The 15,881-nt window shown below is 38.7% G+C and overlaps 1 protein-coding gene across 1 annotated transcript in view; it reads left to right on the top strand.

Annotated features, from left to right (window-relative positions):
• The window catches only part of LOC106821243 (protein rhomboid-like), a 47,520-nt gene extending 36,578 nt beyond the window's left edge, over window positions 1-10,942 (top strand). The window contains exons 8-10 of the mRNA XM_014825959.1: window positions 6,340-6,350; window positions 7,151-7,205; window positions 7,514-10,942. Coding sequence (XP_014681445.1) covers window positions 6,340-6,350; window positions 7,151-7,205; window positions 7,514-7,746 — 299 coding nt within the window. The 3' untranslated portion in view covers window positions 7,747-10,942. The remainder of the gene's footprint in view (window positions 1-6,339; window positions 6,351-7,150; window positions 7,206-7,513) is intronic.
• Window positions 10,943-15,881: the final 4,939 nt, after the last annotated feature.

Genomic DNA, 15,881 nt, shown 5'->3' with positions numbered 1-15,881 from the left:
AGCCGTTTCCTGATGATTCGTAGACGGTGAATGCTACGCTTCTTAGAAAAAAAAACAAAAAAAAAAAAAAAAAAAACAAAAACAAAAAAAAAAAAAAAAAAAATAAAAAAAAAAATAAAAATTAAAAAAAGTGGGGGCAAGACTGGCGCGAGTTTTGTACATATGAAACTATCCTGCTGCCTAGTGCAGCTAGAGCTAGCACTTATGGTCATGGCGGGATGTTTGTAATTGCGATTTTATGTATGGATTCTATTGACGAACGAATAGCAGTTATATTATGTAGTACAATCAATTTATTTAAGAGTTATATATTCTGCATACATTTCGGTAGCCGAGGATAACTATTGATCGAGGAAATGTGTGACTTAGTCAGCGCTGTGACACCACAGCTGGGTGAAATCGGCACCATTTCATGTCTGCTGCTCTGACAGACATTTCCCTTAGAAAAACCAGGAATACACCGTAGAGCCAAAGATTGTACAATAATTCCCTATGACTCGCACTAATAAAATAGCCGTTAGTATTATTTTAAGAGGCCACAACCTGACAGCGCCGTTGTGTGGAATTGGGTGCGCACGTGTCTGCACGCCGCGCGCTCGTGTTTGGATGCAAGGTTGTCATCCGCAACCGCGCCTCCTCCCCCTACCTCCCACACCGTTGTGTGCCTGTGGAGTTCTATCTGCTGTGACCGAGGATGGCGGTGCACAGACGTAAGATCATAATAGTTTCTATTCGTCTTGGTTCAACCGATGGCACTCCTCAAAAACAACACTATTCCAGCAGTCACTCCTCTTTTCCTCGTGCACTATAGCGATTGTGAAACCCTCCAATAAGTAAGACTACGACGTCGCCCTAACGCGCGTGCGCGTATATCGCTGCGTCGGCATGCTGCGTTTTCTCATGGTTACTTAATAGGTAATTGGATGGTAATTCATCGGAGAACATGCAAATATTTCGTCATTGCTGCAAATTGTGCGCAGATTATACATGCTTGCCTGACCAGTTACAGGTCTGATAAACACGCATAATCTGGAATATTTCGCAGTTTCCTTAACAGCTTTTCGTTTTCAATTCTCTGTCGGCTATATAGGAGCCACATGTCGCGTCGAATATGTTGAACGTTGCGGCTATTGAACGGATATTTTAACGCGAAATTCAAAAGGACGTTGATATTAATGCGGACCGCGTATTGTTGCGCTCAGAAAGCCAATGTACGCATATCCCGCCTGCGATTACTCGGTTAATTACGCCGCCATGTGTATATGCGTAGAATAGCTGGACGAACATTTACTAGGCACGTTACGGGGAGAGCTGGTGTAGTAGTGAGATGAGAGTGAAATCATGTGAATTCATATAGCACGTGGCATTCCTAAGGAGAATTTAAACATGAAGCGACTTGAGATAAAATCATGCTATATATGTATATCTACCTCCTGCAGCTTTTCTCTGCTTGTGTGACAACTTCATTAATTTTAGCTGTCGAGCATTTGTGTGTAGTTTACATCACGACGGGAAACAGCATGTGCTGCACGTATTCATTGGTAAATTTTTTCCGTGTAATGAATAAGTACTGTTTTTATCACTTCACACGAACGGTACAATTGGAATCGTTGCGCTATTCAGTACTTTGTACTTCAGCAGCGTCTCACTCAAGTTCTGTGTTAAGGACCACATAGCTATTTAAGTAATGCAGATCGCGTGTCCAAAAGATGGCGCCAGGAGGCGTAAGCTCACTATTACATAGTGATAATGTAGGATAGTGATCTTCTAAAATCTAAATGTTTATAGCGTTGCAGAATGATTGCCGTTTTGACATTCAGACTAGAATATAATGAGAGGTAAAGATCTTAAGAGTTCGAACGACAATATTCTATATGAAGACGCGTAAAGACAAACTCGACTTGAATAACATCACTACGTGATACATTCACACTGTGTATGCCGTATTTAAAAAACATCTTTACGCTTCTGGTTCATTCTTATATAAATGTCTGTTTCCGCTATAATATTATTCAACTTGAATTTAATAAAATCGGTAGTAATCGTTTCGTGTCTTATAATGTTCTGGTCTTCGATAGCAGTTGTTATGAAAGTTAAGTTATTTATTTTTTCTCATTTATTGCTATTGTACAGTCTGATCATAATGCTGTATATAAACCTATATACATTAATAAAACTGTATCAATATCATTTCGTTATGTTCACTTACTGTGATTTCTGCAATTTTTTCAGTAAATTTATTATACTGCCATGGTTATTTGAAAATTGGACCACGGTGAGCGTGACTGCGAATTCCAAGATGGGCCGTATGCGGACTACCGCTGCTTGCTTGGGAAAATTCCGACATTAACCGCAATACTTGATGTACAAAAATTTACATTTACCCAAAGCAATCAGAATTACACAGCTTGAACAACCTTCAATGCAGGGTTAAAAACTTTGTTAGGTAACTAAAAAAATCACGAGGGAAGTGCTTTTTGTGGTTAGAAAATCCTATGTAGAGTAAGTCTAAGATTAAAGTATATTGATAATATTCTGTTATTTATGACATTTATTTTTGATTTGAGGTATGTTCAAATTTATTATGAATATTTGTGTATTCTAATAGATCTACATTGCTAATCAATTCTCCCCAAATCAGCTCTTGATAGACTAAACATGCTACAAAATTATGATATACCATAATAAAAGTTATTCCCACAAAAAACTATAAACAGGCATGAGCAGCTACTAGAATTAGAGAACAACTAAAAGTGCCTCAATTAAAACCTAATTAAATACCACACACTTATATTTATATACACATAACCCCACCAGCTTAACAAAACCACTCCGAAAATAACGCCAGACTATACCTAACAAATTTACACTAAATTCAAGGACACTTAAAATCAAATAACAACAAATAATATGTATGACCACACCTAACTTACTAATGAGGCAATAAACCAATGGAATAGACTACCAATAGACACAAAAGAGCCCTTCACTTAGCATATTTAAGAAAGCTGTTAAAAAATGCAATTTTAACAACATATACCTAGCAGATAGGAAAACAATAAATCTATTATGATATATTCTAAATGAATATAATTATGTATATAATTATATATATATATATATAATGTGTGTGGTGTGTGTGTGCGTGCGTGCGTGGCGTGCGTGCGTGCGTGCGTGCATGCTGTGCGTGCGGCGTGCGTGCGTGCTGCGTGCGTCCATACGTCCGTGCGCTGCGGGCGGGCGCGCGTGCGTGAGTGCGTGCGTGCGTGCGTGCGTGTGTGTGAATGTGTAATATTGGTGTAGGTTTATACGAGAGTGAGTGCGTGCGTGTCAGGACGTATTAGTGTTGAAACGATGTTAAACGGCCTAAATCCGCGCCTGCTTTCCCCTAGAATTTTAGAATATATTATAGTAAATGCATAAATAAGAGCACATACACTACAAAGTTCTATAATTATTCATTCTACTTTGTCACAAAACAACATTGAATTTCAAAATCTTCATTTTTGGACGCTGACATGACACCGCTGCACCCTGCAAAAGTTGCGCATTGCCATTTATTTTGCACGTTACAGTCCGAGGGCTAATCACAAAAGTGCAATTATATTTTACCTAAATGCTATTAACAAAACGATATTATTTTATGGCAAATTCGTCCATATTATAACTGAAAGTAAGGTGTCGTTTATACGATGTTGCAATCCTTCTGCTCTTAAATTTAAAAAAAATCCCCCGTGCTACAGTATGGGTAAATTCGGCATGACGGGTCGTTTCGTAATAATGACAGTTGTGATGGTATTTCCCCATCAAATTACTTTCCTGAATTGTGTTTTCTAGTTTAAGTGTACTATTACAGCAAAATGACATTCTCTTTCCAGATAATTTGCGTGCCACACAAGCTAGTATAAGGAGATTTGGAAAATTGATGATATTGCCCTCAAACTCCTTTACCTTCCTGTCAATCAATCTCGCGCCTCAGTCGCCGCCTCTACCACCCCTTCCTCTTCCTCCGCTCCTCCCCACTTCTTCTTGTTCTCTTCTTTTTTCTTCTTTTTTCTATCTTGCGTTCTTTCCTTCTTCCTCTTCACATTCTTCTTTTCTTTCTTCTTCTTCTTCTTCTTCTTCTTCTTCTTCTTCTTCTTCTTCTTCTTCTTCTTCTTCTTCTTCTTCTTCTACAGCAGCAACAACACAACAACACAAACTACTTACTACATACTACTACTACTACTACTACTACTACTACTACTACTACTACTACTACTACTACTACTACTACCTACTACTACTTACTACTACATACATACTTACTACTACTACTACTAATAATAATAATAATAATATAATAATAATAATAATAATAATAATAATAATCTGGAGATCTGGAGATTGAATTAGGAGTGTGTGGAATACAAAGACGAGAATTGTACCAGTGGTGGTTGGAGCCCTTGGCTCTCTAAAGAATGGTTTTGAGAGAACCTTAAGAACTCCCTGGCCAACACACTGCCCAAGAAGTGCAGAAAATCGCACTACTGGGAACAGCACACATCCTGCGAAAAATTCTGGATGAATCCCTATGTCCAGGTTGGGACACGGTCAACCAGAAGCCACCGGCTAATGCCGTGATCCACTTGGAAATAATAATAAAATAATAATAATCATAATCATAATCATAATCATAATCATAATCATAATCAATTAATATCAGGAGTAAGATAATATAGAATCTATATTATCTTACTCCTGATTATATTATAATTATAATTATAATAATTATTATTATTATTGGGACACGTCAACCAGAAGCCACCGGCTAATGCCGTGATCCACTTTGGAAACAATAATAATAATAATAATAATAATAATAATAATAATAATAATAATAATAATAATAATAATAATAATAATAATAATAATAATAATAATATCTGCACTGGTCAATCTGCAGTGAACTTGGTGAGCAAGTACCTGACAAGTGGTATGAACATACTCCGAGACCAGTTACAACAATCGGAGAACTACCATAATGTGGGATTATGGCGGTGCAGACAGATCGCACGATACCTGCAAACCGCCCTGATATAGTGCTCCACAACAGGAGAGAAAAAACTATGCCTGTTGATTGACGTAGCCGTACCAGATGACTCTAAGTCTCTAACATTATGGTGAAGGAAAGGACAAACTCACCAAGTACAAAGATCTGGAGATTGAAATTAGGAGGATGTGGAATACAATGACGAGAATTGTACCAGTGGTGGTTGGAGCTCTTGGCTCTTACTCTTACTCTTGGCTCTTATCTCTAAAGAATGGTTTTGAGGAGAACCTTAAGGAACTCCCTGGCCAACCACTGCCAAGAAGTGCAGAAAATCGCACTACTGGGAACAGCACACATCCTGCGAAAAATTCTGGATTGAATCCCTATGCCCCAGGTTGGGACACGGTCAACCCAGAAGCCACCGGCTAATGCCGTGATCCACTTTGGAAATAATAATAATAATAAATAATAATAATAATAATAATAATAATCTACCGGCTAATGCCGTGATCCACTTTGGAAATAATAATAATACTAGTCTACTACTACGTTTTCAATATTGTGACCGCCTTAATTCACATTAATTAAGCTCCTGTCAGTTAGATTGAGGGTAGACTTAATCATTGCCAATATTTTACGTCCGTATTGATTTTTACATCCCTAGATGAGCCGGCTGCGAAATTTTTTTTCCCACTTGAGTTCCGGACCACAGCCAATCAGCGCACTCCATTCACTCGACTTCCTCGAAGCAACAATGTAAAATGAATACCAACGGTTATCTATCTATTTCTATGATACCAACTATGCCTAACCCTAACCCTAACCATAACAGTATCCGAACCCTAACACTAACTCTAATCCAACCATATATTACAAAACACTATCTATGGTAGGTCCGGAACTCAAGTGGGGAAACAAATTTCGCCTAAATTTCGCCTCGCGTGGTGACCCGAGCCACGATATAGGTTCAAATCACAAATGTAGAGGGTAAGATCGAGTTTCAGCTAAACACCTTGAATAGTCCACTACCCGCTTTCTACGCGAATGATAAACGTGTTACAGCCACCAAACCAACCTAATTTTTTCTTTATCCCTAGAGTATAGATCTACAAATATTGGTTTTAAATCCATCAAATCTGCAGGAGCAAAACTTTGGAATTCCATTAATACAATTACTAAATTACGTACGCACCATTAAAAAGTTCAGCTATGCGTACAAGGCACACATGATTCAACAGTACACTCATTCATGACTAACTACATGCACGGTGCACCTAGTCAATTTTGATTCATGTTGTTTATTCTAGATATTTTGCTTGTAGGCCCTATCTGTTGTTCTGTACTTTGGTTTGATTGGTTTTTTATACATTCAATCATTACATGAATTGTAATATAGGCTATTTAAGTTATTCTTGATTATCATGTAAATATTCCATTACTGTACTGTCTGTACATACTGCTTACTGTACTCTTGAAGATTGAAGATTGAAAACAGTTTATTTGTGCATAAGACATACATAAATACAGAGTACATCGTTATAAAAGAAATAATTACATGTAGAAGTACAATTTTAATCAGTTTAAGCACGGGAGTGGCGAAGGACACTTAAGTCATCTATAGTCTGCCACCCCCAAGAGTAGATTAAACGTAAAGCAGCCGCTGAATAACATAACGGTAATGAAGAAGCAGTAAAGCAAACAGTTTATAAATCAAAGGAGAAAAAGTGTAGGAAACAAATATGTAATGAACAAAATATACAGTGAATATAGAATGCGCAAGAAGATACTGTACACTTTAAGGATTATGCAAGATCATCAAGTTAAAACATCAACAACTCAACATAAATTGATCAAATTAATAACAACAAAACTAGAGATGGAAGGATGGACGGACAGAAGAGTGGGCGGACAGACGGCCAGACGGCCAGAAGAACGGACAGACAGACAGAGAGATAGATATAGATAGATAGAAAAGTGAGTGCAAGCATGTAAAATAAATCGATATTGATGCGGACGAAATACATGTGTAAGTGCATGTAATTATGATCCCTAGCTTGTGTAAATGTGTTTAATGTGCGTAGTACATTTTACTGAAAAAAGTGTATTTTCTCTTTACAGAATTATTCAGAGATGGAGTTAGGGATAATAAGATTAATAGGAATCCTTGTGATAGGTGAGTAGTTTACTTTGGTGTAGCATTACACATGCTCACTCCTTTATTGTGTATAAACTGAAGAACGGGGTTCTTACTTGCACTAACAGTAGAAAAACGCCATCCAAGTATTAATTATTTTTGTAAACCAATACGGCAGGCAGGCAGGCAGTGACGCTAAGCTGCGGTAGCTAGATCGTTCAGCAACATTCGCAGCCGACATTAGCTATTACTTTCGCCAGTTATTTATTATTCACTCGCTGGCTTCACACATCGTTTCCTCCATTGTATCCACTCATAACGTGTTCCTCCCCTGTTCCGCCTTGCAGCAAGTGCAGACGTCGGCTTCGCCATCTGGGGGCGCTACGCGGCGGAGGAGAACGGTCCGCCTGTTGCATATGTCGCGCACCTGACGGGTGCGTTGGCAGGCCTCACGATAGGCCTGCTCGTGCTGAAGAACTTTGAGCAGAAGTTGCACGACCAGATCGTCTGGTGGGCGTCGCTCGGCGTCTACGCGGCGTGCACGGTCTTCGCCGTCCTCTGGAACGTCTTCTACATCTGACATGAGGCCGGACCTCTTAACTGCGAAGTTTGCGTCGGCCTGCATGTGCATCGTGAGTTCGTGCTCGACCTAGCGCGTCGGCACTTCTCCGAGACAGAGGTGCTCGAGCTGTTCTGCGAGATGGACACGTTCGTCGAATGCGCGCAGTACATCACGACTCTGCGGTAGGGATGCGGAGGGGACGCGGCGCCCATCTACGTGGCGGGCGGCGCGCCCGGAGCGCGCTGACGACGTGATGCAAGCCGACAGCGAGACACAATGTGATACTTCCGAGACGGGTGCCACGGTGCCTCATCAAGATTGGCTGAGACCACGACTCGGCACCGGGGCACCCCGCCCGGAACAGCAACGAGGCAAATTTCACACTTAAGAGGTTCGCGATACCCGGAAAAAGAGATATATTATACATACATGATCCACGTCTTTGATCTCTGAGACTTTGTACAGCTTGGTAGAGGCTTCTCTGTTGTAGCGTGACGCGTGTGTGACGAGGCACTTTAGGTGACAGCAATAGTGATCGCGGTAGTAGTCTAGACGTTGCCAGTGCACAGCAATTTGGGCAGACGCTCACTAGGTGGAAGCACTAGGTGCGCATCGTGTCCAATTTTCGATACCTCAAAACTCCAGAACTGTGAAGGCAAGCGATTTTGCGTTTTGTAAGAAGAACAAACGAAGGATTAATTTTAAACTATAGCTTTTATAACGTAGTCGTGTCAAAAATAACGTCAAGCAATCTATGTTTAGTCACTTTCGTAAGCCCACAGCTGACATATCACGTTTTGTACTGTAAAACATTCAATACAGAAGGTTTTCAATGTGCCCCCCACCCACGGTTGGCTGTGCTGATGTTGTAAAGCACTATCTGTCGTTCCTATGGTATTAAAATGGTTTCTATACAACTACAATAGACGTCACTCGATGTGTTGTGTCTATTCAGGAAACACTGTTTTTTGGTATATTTAAATTCTCGTCAGGGTATGTCTGTGTATAGTTTGTGAAATGTACGATGTGTTGTTTTGGTGGATTGCGAATTCATGCCAGATAGTTTAGCGTTATAGCCGTTTCCTGATGATTCGTAGGTGAATGCTACTCTTCTTTTAAGGGGAAGACTGGCGCGAGTTTTGTACATATGAAACTATCCTGCTGCCTAGTGCAGCTAGAGCTAGCACTTATGGTCATGGCGGGATGTTTGTACATATGCGATTTTATGTATGGATTCTATTGACGAACGAATAGCAGTTATATTATGTAGTACAATCAATTTATTTAAGAGTTAATATATTCTGCATACATTTCGGTAGCCGAGGATAACTATTGATCGAGGGAAATGTGTGACTTAGTCAGCGCTGTGACACCACAGTTGGTGAAATCGGCACCATTTCATGTCTGCTGCTCTGACAGACATTTCCCTTAGCAAAACCCAGGAATACACCGTAGAGCCAAAGATTGCACAATAATTCCCTATGACTCGCACTAATAAAATAGCCGTTAGTATTATTTAGAGGCCACAACCTGACAGCGCCGGTTGTGTGGAATTGGGTGCGCACGTGTCTGCACGCGCGCGCTCGTGTTTGGATGCAAGGTTGTCATCCGCAACCGCGCCTCCTCCCCCTACCTCCCACACCGTTGTGTGCCTGTGGAGTTCTATCTGCTGTGACCGAGGATGGCGGTGCACAGACGTAAGATCATAATAGTTTCTATTCGTCTTGGTTCAACCGATGGCACTCCTCAAAAACAACACTATTCCAGCAGTCACTCCTCTTTTCCTCGTGCACTATAGCGATTGTGAAACCCTCGAATAAGTAAGACTACGACGTCGCCGCCTAACGCGCGTGCGCGTATATCGCTGCGTCGGCATGCTGCGTTTTCTCATGGTTACTTTAATAGGTAATTTTGGATGGTAATTCAATCGGAGAAACATGCAAATATTTTCGTCATTGCTGCAAATTGTGCGCAGATTATACATGCTTGCCTGACCAGTTACAGGTCTGATAAACACGCATAATGTGGAATATTTCGCAGTTTCCTTAACAGCTTTTCGTTTTCAATTCTCTGTCGGCTATATAGGAGCCACATGTCGCGTCGAATATGTTGAACGTTGCGGCTAATTGAACGGATATTTAAACGCGAAATTCAAAAGGACGTTGATATTGAATGCGGACCGCGTATTGTTGCGCTCAGAAAGCCAATGTACGCATATCCCCGCCTGCGATTACTCGGTTAATTACGCGCCATGTGTATATGCGTAGAATAGCTGGGACGAACATTTACTAGGCACGTTTACGGGAGGAGCTGGTGTAGTAGTGAGATGAGAGTGAAATCATGTGAATTCATATAGCACGTGGCATTCCTAAGGAGAATTTAAACATGAAGCGACTTGAGATAAAATCATGCTATATATGTATATCTACCTCCTGCAGCTTTTCTCTGCTTGTGTGACAACTTCATTAATTTTAGCTGTCGAGCATTTGTGTGTTAGTGTACATCACGACGGGAAACAGCATGTGCTGCACGTATTCATTGGTAAATTGTTTCCGTGTAATGAATAAGTACTGTTTTTATCACTGCCACACGAACGGTACAATTGGAATCGTTGCGCTATTCAGTACTTTGTACTTCAGCAGCGTCTCACTCAAGTTCTGTGTTAAGGACCACATAGCTATTTAAGTAATGCAGATCGGTGTCCAAAAGATGGCGCCAGGAGCGTAAGCCTCACTATTACATAGTGATAATGTAGGATAGTGATCTTCTAAAATCTAAATGTTTTATAGCGGTTGCAGAATGATTGCCGTTTTGACATTCAGACTAGAATATAATGAGAGGTAAAGATCTTTAAGAGTTCGAACGACAAATATTCTATATGAAGACGCGTAAAGAACAACTCGACTTGAATAACATCACTACGTGATACATTCACACTGTGTATGCCGTATTTAAAAAAACATCTTTTACGCTTCTGGTTCATTCTTATGATAAATGTCTGTTTCCGCTATAATATTATTCAACTTGAATTTAATAAAAATCGGTAGTAATCGTTTCGTGTCTTATAATGTTCTGGTCTTCGATAGCAGTTGTTATGAAAGTTAAGTTATTATTTTTTCTCATTTATTGCTATTGTACAGTCTGATCATAATGCTGTATATAAACACGCTATATACATTAATAAAACTGTATCAATATCATTTCGTTATGTTCACTTACTGTGATTTCTGCAATTTTTTCAGTAAATTTATTATACTGCCATGGTTATTTGAAAATTGGACCACGGTGAGCGTGACTGCGAATTCCAAGATGGGCCGTATGCGGGACTACCGCTGCTTGCTTGGGAAAATTCCGACATTAACCGCAATACTTGATGTACAAAAATTTACATTTACCCAAAGCAATCAGAATTACACAGCTTGAACAACCTTCAATGCAGGGTTAAAAACTTTGTTAGGTAACTAAAAAAATCACGAGGGAAGTGCTTTTTGTGGTTAGAAAATCCTATGTAGAGTAAGTCTAAGATTAAAGGTAATTGATAATATTCTGTTATTTATGACATTTATTTTTGATTTGAGGTATGTTCAAATTTATTATGAATATTTGTGTATTCTAATAGATCTACATTGCTAATCAATCTCCCCCAAATCAGCTCTTGATAGACTAAACATGCTACAAAATTATGATATACGCATAATAAAAAGTTATTCCCACAAAAAACTATAAACAGGCATGAGCAGCTACTAGAATTAGAGAACAACTAAAAGTGCCTCCAATTGAAAACCTAATTAAATACCACACACTTATATTTATATACACATAACCCCACCAGCTTAACAAACCACTCCGAAATAACGCCAGACTATACCTAACAAATATTACACTAAATTCAAGGACACTTAAAATCAAATAACAACAAATAATATGTATGACCACACCTCACTTACTAATGAGGCAATAAACCAATGGAATAGACTACCAATAGACACAAAAAGAGCCCTTCACTTAGCATATTTAAGAAAGCTGTTAAAAAATGCAATTTTAACAACATATACCTAGCAGATAGGAAAACAATAAATCTATTATGATATATTCTAAATGAATATAATTATGTATATAATTATATATATATATATATAATGTGTGTGGTGTGTGTGTCGTGCGTGCGTGCGTGTGCGTGCGTGCGTGCGTGCATGCGTGCGTGCGGCGTGCGTGCGTGCTGCGTGCGTCCATACGTCCGTGCGTGCGGGCGGGCGGGCGTGCGTGAGTGCGTGCGTGCGTGCGTGCGTGTGTGTGAATGTGTATATATTGGTGTAGGTTTATACGAGAGTGAGTGCGTGCGTGTCAGGACGTATTAGTGTTGAAACGATGTTAAACCGGCCTAAATCCGCGCCTGCTTTCCCCTAGAATTTTAGAATATATTATAGTAAATGCATAAATAAGAGCACATACCTACAAAGTTCTATAATTATTCATTCACGTTTGTCACAAAACAACATTGAATTTCAAATCTTCATTTTTGGACGCTGACATGACACCGCTGCCACCCTGCAAAAGTTGCGCATTTGCCATTTATTTTGCACGTTACAGTCCGAGGGCTAATCACAAAAGTGCAATTATATTTTACCTAAATGCTATTTAACAAAACGATATTTATTTTATGGCAAATTCGTCCATATTATAACTGAAAGTAAGTGTCGTTTATACGATGTTGCAATCCTTCTGCTCTTAAATTTAAAAAAAATACCCCCGTGCTACAGTATGGGTAAATTCGGCATGACGGGTCGTTTCGTAATAATGACAGATTGTGATGGGTATTTTCCCCATCAAATTACTTTCCTGAATTGTGTTTTCTAGTTTAAGTGTACTATTACAGCAAAATGACATTTCTCTTTCCAGATAATTTGCGTGCCCACACAAAGCTAGTATAAGGAGATTTGGAAAATTGATGATATGCCCTCAAACTCCTTTACCTTCCTGTCAATCAATCTCGCGCCTCAGTCGCCGCCTCTACCACCCCTTCCTCTTCCTCCGCTCCCTCCCCACTTCTTCTTCTTCTTCTTCTTTTTCTTCTTCTTCTTCTTCTTCTTCTTCTTCTTCTTCTTCTTCTTCTTCTTCTTCTTTCTTCTTCTTCTTCTTCTTCTTCTTCTTCTTCTTCTTCTTCTTCTTCTTCTTCTTCTTCTTCTTCTTCTTCTACAGCAGCAACAACAACAACAACACAAACTACTACTACTACTACTACTACTACTCTACTACTACTACTACTACTACTACTACTACTACTACTACTACTACCTACTACTACTATACTACTACATACATACTTACTACTACTACTACTAATAATAATAATAATAATAATAATAATAATAATAATAATAATAATAATCTGGAGATCTTGAGATTGAAATTAGGAGGATGTGGAATACAAAGACGAGAATTGTACCAGTGGTGGTTGGAGCCCTTGGCTCTCTAAAGAATGGTTTTGAGAAGAACCTTAAGGAACTCCCTGGCCAACACACTGCCCAAGAAGTGCAGAAAATCGCACTACTGGGAACAGCACACATCCTGCGAAAAATTCTGGATGAATCCCTATGTCCAGGTTGGGACACGGTCAACCAGAAGCCACCGGCTAATGCCGTGATCCACTTTGGAAATAATAATAATAATCATAATAATCATAATCATAATCATAATCATAATCATAATCATAATCATAATCATATCAGGAGTAAGATAATATAGAATCATATTATCTTACTCCTGATTATATTATAATTATAATTATAATAATATTATTATATATTGGGACACGGTCAACCAGAAGCCACGGCTAATGCCGTGATCCACTTTGGAAATAATAATAATAATAATAATAATAATAATAATAATAACAAATAATAATAATAATAATAATAATAATAATAATAATAATAATAATAATATCTGCACTGGTCAATCTGCAGTGAACTTGGTGAGCAAGTACCTGACAAGTGGTATGAACATACTCCGAGACCAGTTACAACAATCGGAGATACTACCATAATGTGGGATAGGCGGTGCAGACAGATCGCACGATACCTGCAAACCGCCCTGATATAGTGCTCCAACACAGGAGAGAAAAAACTATGCCTGTTGATTGACGTAGCCGTACCAGATGACTCTAAGGTCTCTAACATTTATGGTGAAGGAAAGGGACAAACTCACCAAGTACAAAATCTGGAGATTGAAATTAGGAGGATGTGGAATACAATGACGAAATTGTCCAGTGTGGTTGGAGCTTGGCTCTTACTCTTACTCTTGGCTCTTATCTCTAAAGAATGGTTTTGAGGAGAACCTTAAGGAACTCCCTGGCACAACCACTGCCAAGAAGTGCAGAAATCGCACTACTGGAACAGCACACATCCTGCGAAAAATTCTGGATTGAATCCCTATGCCCCAGGTTGGGACACGGTCAACCCAGAAGCCACCGGCTAATGCCGTGATCCACTTTGGAAATAATAATAATAATAATAATAATGAATAATAATAATAATAATTTACCGGCTAATGCCGTGATCCACTTGGAAATAATAATAATACTAGTCTACTACTACGTTTTCAATATTGTGCGACCGCTTAATTCACATTAATTAAGCTCGCTGTCAGTTAGATGAGGGTAGACTTAATCATTGCCAATATTTTACGTCGTATTGATTTTTACATCCCTAGATGAGCGGCTGCCGAATTTTTTTTCCCACTGAGTTCCGGACACAGCCAATCAGCGCACTCCATTCACTCGACTTCTCGAAGACAACAATGCTAAAATGAATACCAACGCGTTATCTATCTATTTCTATGATACCAATTATGCCTAACCCTAACCCTAACCATAACAGTATCCGAACCCTAACACTAACTCTAATCCAACCATATATTACAAAACACTATTTATGGTAGGTCCGAACTCAAGTGGGAAACAAATTTCGCCTAAATTTCGCCTCGCGTGTGACCGAGCCACGATATAGGTTCAAATCACAAATGTAGAGGGTAAGATCGAGTTTCAGCTAAACACCTTGATAGTCCACTACCCGCTTTCTACGGCGAATGATAAACGTGTTACAGCACCAAACAACCTAATTTTTTCTTTATCCTAGAGTATAGATCTACAAATATTGGTTTTAAATCCATCAAATCTGCAGGACAAAACTTTGAATTCCATTAATACAATTACTAAATTACGTACGCACCATTAAAAAGTTCAGCTATGCGTACAAGGCACACATGATTCAACAGTACACTCATTCATGACTAACTAGGCCTACATCACGGTGCACCTAGTCATTTTGATTCATGTGTTTATCTTAGATATTTTGCTTGTAGGCCCTATCTGTTGTTCTGTACTTTGGTTTGATTGGTTTTTATACATTCAATCATTACATGAATTGTAATATAGGCTATTTAAGTTATCTTGATTATCATGTAAATATTCATTACGTACTGTCTGTACATACTGCTTACTGTACTCTTGAAGATTGAAAATTGAAACAGTTTATTTGTGCATAGACATACATAAATACAGAGTACATCGTTATAAAAGAAAAATTACATGTAGAAGTACAATTTTAATCACGATTTAAGCACGGAGTGCGAAGGCACTTAAGTCATCATAGTCTGCCCCCCCAAGAGTAGATAAAGCGTAAGCAGCCGCTGAATAACATAACGGTAATGAAGAGCAGTAAAGCAAACAGTTTATAATCAAAGGAGAAAAAGTGTAGGAAACAAATATGTAATGAACAAAATATACATGAATATAGAATGCCGCAAGAAGATACTGTACACTTTAAGGATTATGCAAGATCATCAAGTAAAACATCAACAACTCACATAAATGATCAAATTAATAACAACAAAACGAACGAACAACAGGAACGAAGCAAGATGCGTAGGACAAAACAAACTAAAGACTTTTCAACTATATATATGTAAGCATAGCGAAATTATCACAGTAGATGCATTATTATTAATCCATAATAAAAGAATCATATACGTACAGGAAGGTTTGCGTACAAAAATACGTAGGTTAGTGAAAAAAACACGTGACAAAAAAATAAATAATTAATATAAAAATTATATACCAATATAAATAAACAAATCAGTGAAAATGATAACTT

Source organism: Priapulus caudatus, unplaced genomic scaffold (assembly GCF_000485595.1).
Source record: "Priapulus caudatus unplaced genomic scaffold, Priapulus_caudatus-5.0.1 Scaffold65, whole genome shotgun sequence".
NCBI lineage: Eukaryota > Metazoa > Priapulida > Priapulimorpha > Priapulimorphida > Priapulidae > Priapulus > Priapulus caudatus.
Note: the sequence above shows the minus strand (reverse complement) of the source record. Positions and strands in the feature narration are given on the sequence as shown.